General features: G+C 46.6%; 1 protein-coding gene across 1 annotated transcript in view; it reads right to left on the bottom strand.

The window, feature by feature from the left end:
* The window catches only part of maptb (microtubule-associated protein tau b), a gene marked incomplete at both ends in the record, with an annotated part of 33,067 nt that overhangs the window by 23,012 nt on the left and 5,055 nt on the right, over positions 1 to 5,000 (bottom strand). The window contains 2 exons of the mRNA XM_080856302.1: positions 1 to 599; positions 2,370 to 2,402. The exon at positions 1 to 599 is cut by the window's left edge and continues 1,225 nt beyond it. Of these exons, the coding sequence (XP_080712428.1) occupies positions 1 to 599; positions 2,370 to 2,402 (632 nt within the window). The remainder of the gene's footprint in view (positions 600 to 2,369; positions 2,403 to 5,000) is intronic.

Genomic DNA, 5,000 nt, shown 5'->3' with positions numbered 1-5,000 from the left:
TCCCGTGTGTACGTCTGCTCTCTCCTCTTCCTCTTCCTCATCCTCATCCTGGGCCTCCGTGTGGGCCGGGTCCTGAGGTGTCCTGGGGCTGAGGCCGGTCCCTGGCTCTTCCTCGTGGTGGGCAACAGAGCTCACATGATTCCTCTCTTCTTCCTCTTCCTCTTCATCTTCCTCCTTCTCCTCCTCGTCCTTTTCTCGTTCTTTCTCAGCCTTCCCTATTTCCATGACCTCCTTCTCCTCGTCGTCCTTTTCTCGTTCTTTCTCAGCCTTCCCTATCTCCATGACCTCCTCCTCCTCCTCCTCGTCTTCGGAGGCGCTGGGACTACGTAGGTCAGAGAACTTATCTGACGTGCTCCTCCTCACCAGGTTGTCAAATTCCTCCCTCCCAAACGCTCCAGGCGATGATGCATCCTTCCCAGCAAGATCCAGGGCTGCTGGGGAGGTTGGTGACCGACGAGGGCTCACAGATCCGGGCCTAAGCTCTCCATCGAAGCCTCTGGAGGCTCCATCGAGCAGGCCTGTGGTGGTGTTGGTGTTGGTCGTGGCCCATGCTGGGCCATCCTCTGGACTGAGGTCTGCTCTGGATATGGTGATCCCGTCTGATATGGTGAAACCGTCTGATATGGTGAACCCGTCTGATGTGTAGGGAGCAGAACGATAGGGACAACCACAGTCGCAACTGTGTGATTAGCTGAAACACTCCCGACCCTCCACAATAGATATTTTCAGAATGACAATTCAAAAAAATTCAAACAGAAGGAAACAAAGGGAAAGGAAAGGAACGGAAAGAACGGAAAAAAGAAGGAAAGACATTCGAGCCAAACGCTACGTAAGCAACGGCATCGCTACACAGCGAAAGACATAAGCCAAAGAGCCATCTTATTTTTGTCACTATGATTTCTCTTTTGTTTGAAAGACAGAACAGGTCAATTAAACCATGGGAAATTAATGTATTAGTCATTTTAATCTTTCCGACACAAAACACATAGACGTGAGCCACCACAGGTGCTTTTATAAGAAGCAAAAGGTTTGCTAATCACGCATTTGACTCAATAAATGCCATCAGCAAACGAAGCGTGCTGTAGAGAGCAATGGACCGACTACAATGAGGAAATGGAGATGGACAGCATGAACACTAAAAGCACCTGGTGGCTCATCCAACCACTAAATCGACAACCCATAAACAAAAAAAACAAAAAAAAACATAAACAAAACTCAGGAACACAATAGAGAAACAATAGCAAAGCCAAAAACGAAAAGAAAAAAAGAAAAGACTCGTACAACACACATTGCACACAGCATTGTCTCATACATACATACATAGATATATTTTTCCCATTCATTTATGAGAAAAGCCATATGGAAAAATGAACACTAAATGGAGATGAATTGATGTGTGTGCTGCCTGCCACGAAACCCATTTGTAAAATAGCTGTTCTAGTCCTGGGGGATTTTATTGCTGGTCGACTTCACAAACGGAGAATCATTTACCCTCTAAGCCAAGTATTAATCATGTTGTTTATATAACACGTACGAGCAGCAAAGTTATCGACAGACTATCTCGGGTTTCAGCCTTGTCAGTTGCAGAGGTAAAGCACCCTAACGGTAATGTATGAATGAGATTCAGAAGCTATTACTCACTTTGGACTCCTTTTCCAACTGGTCTTTTTGTCAAGTGTGCACATTACTCACACGATACAGATTATTGCACTGCTGGAAAACTGAGTTAGGGCAATATGTTTAAAGGGGCAAAGAGTAAATATTGAATTAGCGTAATCAGATAGAAAGGGGAATGTATTGATTTTTCACTCAAACACTGTGCGCTCCTATCTTCTCATGTTTGCTTTGAGGATTCTCCATTGGTGACAGACACAAGTCGGGGGGCTGAACGCTAAAATCACACGTAAGCCAGCCTGAACATATATCTTATCTTCATAGATCTATACAGTATACCTCTGAGGATTTAGAATTGTCTGAATCTTTGGGTTGGTGTCTAGCATAGCAGAGACCTTTGGGATGAACAGCCGAGGATGGACACTACTGAGAGAGAGAGAGAAGCTAATGGGTGAGACTAGCGGAGCACGCTAGGACACTACTGAGAGAGAGAGGAAAGCTAATGGGTGTGACTAGCGGAGCACGCTAGGAGACTACTGAGAGAGAGAGGAAAGCTAATGGGTGAGACTAGCGGAGCACGCTAGGAGACTTCTGAGAGAGAGAGGAAAGCTAATGGGTGAGACTAGCGGAGCACGCTAGGAGACTACTCATGTGGTCTAGAGGTTTAGGAGGTGTCGAGTTCCTCTCCCCCGCAGAGCTTGGCGTCTGCAGAGGGGAAGACATGGAGCACGGAGATGAGAGAACCTCCTTCATACCTTTACCTGGAACCGCTGCACCTCCTCCCATGGCTGCACCTCCTCCCATGGCTGCACCTCCTCCCATGGCTGCACCTCCTCCCATGGCTGCTGGACGAGGAGAAGAGGAGCCGCATGGAGAGAGAGAGAGAGGGAGGGAGAGAACGAGAGAGAGAGAGTTAGTAAGAGACAGGGACAAAGAGGGAGAAGAGGATAGAGGAAGAGAGGGGGTGTAGAGAGAAACAGAGAAAAGAGTCAAAAAGAAAATGATAGAGTAAGAAAGGGAGGGAGAAAGAGATAAAGAAGGAAAGAGAGAGTTTGAGAGGGACAATCAAGGAGAAAAGGAGAAAGAGTTAAACATGGCGAGGTACTCTTCATAAACAGTAAATGTATTTCACATAGGGAGTTGCTGGCAGTGAGGTGAAGAGCATAAGAGCGCCAGTAGTGGAGAGCGCAGCCAGGAGCGTAGCGTTGACAGAGAGTCCTAAACACCCTTCAGGTAAACCACCATGCAGAGACACTTCTTACATCGGTGTGGTCACTCACACAGAAATGTCATGTTTTTTTAGTTTTTTTTTTTTTAAAGATATGTTTTTGGGCTTTTATGCCTTTAATTGACAGATCAGTGAATAATGGGACAGGAAATGAGAGGGAGAAGAGGTGGGGAGTGGACAGGAGAAATGACAGCAGGCCGGATTCGAGCCCGTGTCCTCCATGGGCGTCAAGCCCGAATGTGGTCGAGGCTACTGTTTGTGCCACAGTGCCCCCCAGAAATGTCATGTTTGCAGTATAAATGTACTCATTAGTAAGATGCCACACATCACCCACCCACAGGTGATTTGGGGGCTCCTGCCATGAAATGTGTTACTGCTGAATGCCTTTGAATCAGTAAAGTTGTATACCTGTTTATCAAGGCTTTGTGTGTGTGTGTGTGTGTGTGTGTGTGTGTGTGTGTGTGTGTGTCTGTGTCAGTGTGAGCCCGAATAAGCCCGTATGTATTTGCTGCTGTGTGTGTTTGTCCGTGAGAGCATGTTGAAAGACGATGTTCAGCATGTCTAAAGCAGACCATGTCTTGCATGCAGCTCCTTCAGTCTGAGGGTTTACTGTCCACTCTGCAACAATAAAACACTATCACCTCCTCATCCACCTCCCCATCCACCTCCTCATCCACCTCCCCAGGCCCCTGTAATCCGACACCTCCATCAACATACACTAAAGCTCTCATCGCTAACTCTCCGTCAGCATACATCAAAGCTCTCATCGCTAACTCTCTGTCAGGCAGCATAGAGCTTGTATATGCAGACTGTGAAGAGACCTGCCAGTACACTTACACTGCCATAAATGTACTAAACTGTCGGCATGTGTTGCTCACTTTATAGTCCCTTACTGGTTTTTGTCACTGTTAAAACTTGGCGCATCTCCCTAAAAAAATATGTGATTTGAAGAAGATTTGGAAGTCATAAAAAGGTGAATTTTGTTGTTCTAATATCAGGTGACTACAGGTACGTTTACAGAGCAGTGTGCCTGTGTGCCTGTGTGCTAGCCTCCTCAGACACTGGCACGCTACAGGTACGTTTACAGAGCAGTGTGCCTGGATGCCTGTGTGCTAGCCTTCTCGGACACTGACACGCTACAGCTACCTTTACAGAGCAGCAGTCGTGGACCACCACAGTGTGCCTGGATCCAGCCTGCTAGCTGCTCAATCAATTTAGCCCGCAGCCTGAGCATGAGTTTTGCTAATTGCTAACTTCTAACAGATCGATCCCCAGCACTGCACAGGCTACTTCATCAGTGCGAGCCTGCCGATCACTAACACACTATAGGTTGACTAATCAATGAGCATTTGGGAGAAGGTGCCTGTTCATAAATATCCCTCTCCAGAAATATCCCAGCTCTGCACGGACTGATGCTTGCCTGCCAGCGACTTATTCTATGAACCCAGGCAACTAAATAGAAAAAAATCATTTAGCATGCTTATTGCAAACACTCTACAGCTACATTCACAGTTGTGGAGAGACCACAGCCTGAGCTGTATGCTACTGTTCTACAGCTAGATGCTTTTAAGACCACAGCAGATATAACGCATGATCCTGCTCTTCGATGACATTCTACATTTGATAACCAGGAATAACAATCAAGTCCCTTTACATGACCTTTAATGAAGGTTTCTCTTCCAGTTCAGAGTTCATTCTTTTTTAAGGTCAATAGCTACCTGCACCTTTAAGTGACAGTATCTAATGTAGTCTGACAGGATTACTGAGGGCATTTTAAGGAAGTGTATGTTCTCAAGGGGAAAGCATGGTTGTGCTTCATGATGAAGAACGATACGATGAGCGGAGATGATTCATCACCATAGTGGGGTCCGTGAGTACTAGACCCTCACCGGTGTGTCTGTCTGTGTGTGTGTGTGTGTGTGTGTATGTGTGTGTCTGTCTGTGTGTGTGTGTGTGTGTAGTACTCACCGCATGAACTGCCTCTTTAACAGAATACATTCTCTCAGAGAGGTCTTGCTCAGACCGCCTGACAAAGGAGCACTAACAGCACAGCAGATAGAAACGTTTAACAGCCTGGGAGCCAACCTGTGTGTGTGTGTGTGTGTGTGTGTGTGTGTGTGTGTGTGTGTGTGTGTGTGTGTGTGTGTGTGTGTGTGTG

The sequence above is a fragment of the Sprattus sprattus genome, assembly GCF_963457725.1.
Source record: "Sprattus sprattus genome assembly, chromosome: 18".
NCBI classification, from domain to species: domain Eukaryota; kingdom Metazoa; phylum Chordata; class Actinopteri; order Clupeiformes; family Clupeidae; genus Sprattus; species Sprattus sprattus.
This window is presented reverse-complemented; position numbering and strand designations above follow the sequence as displayed.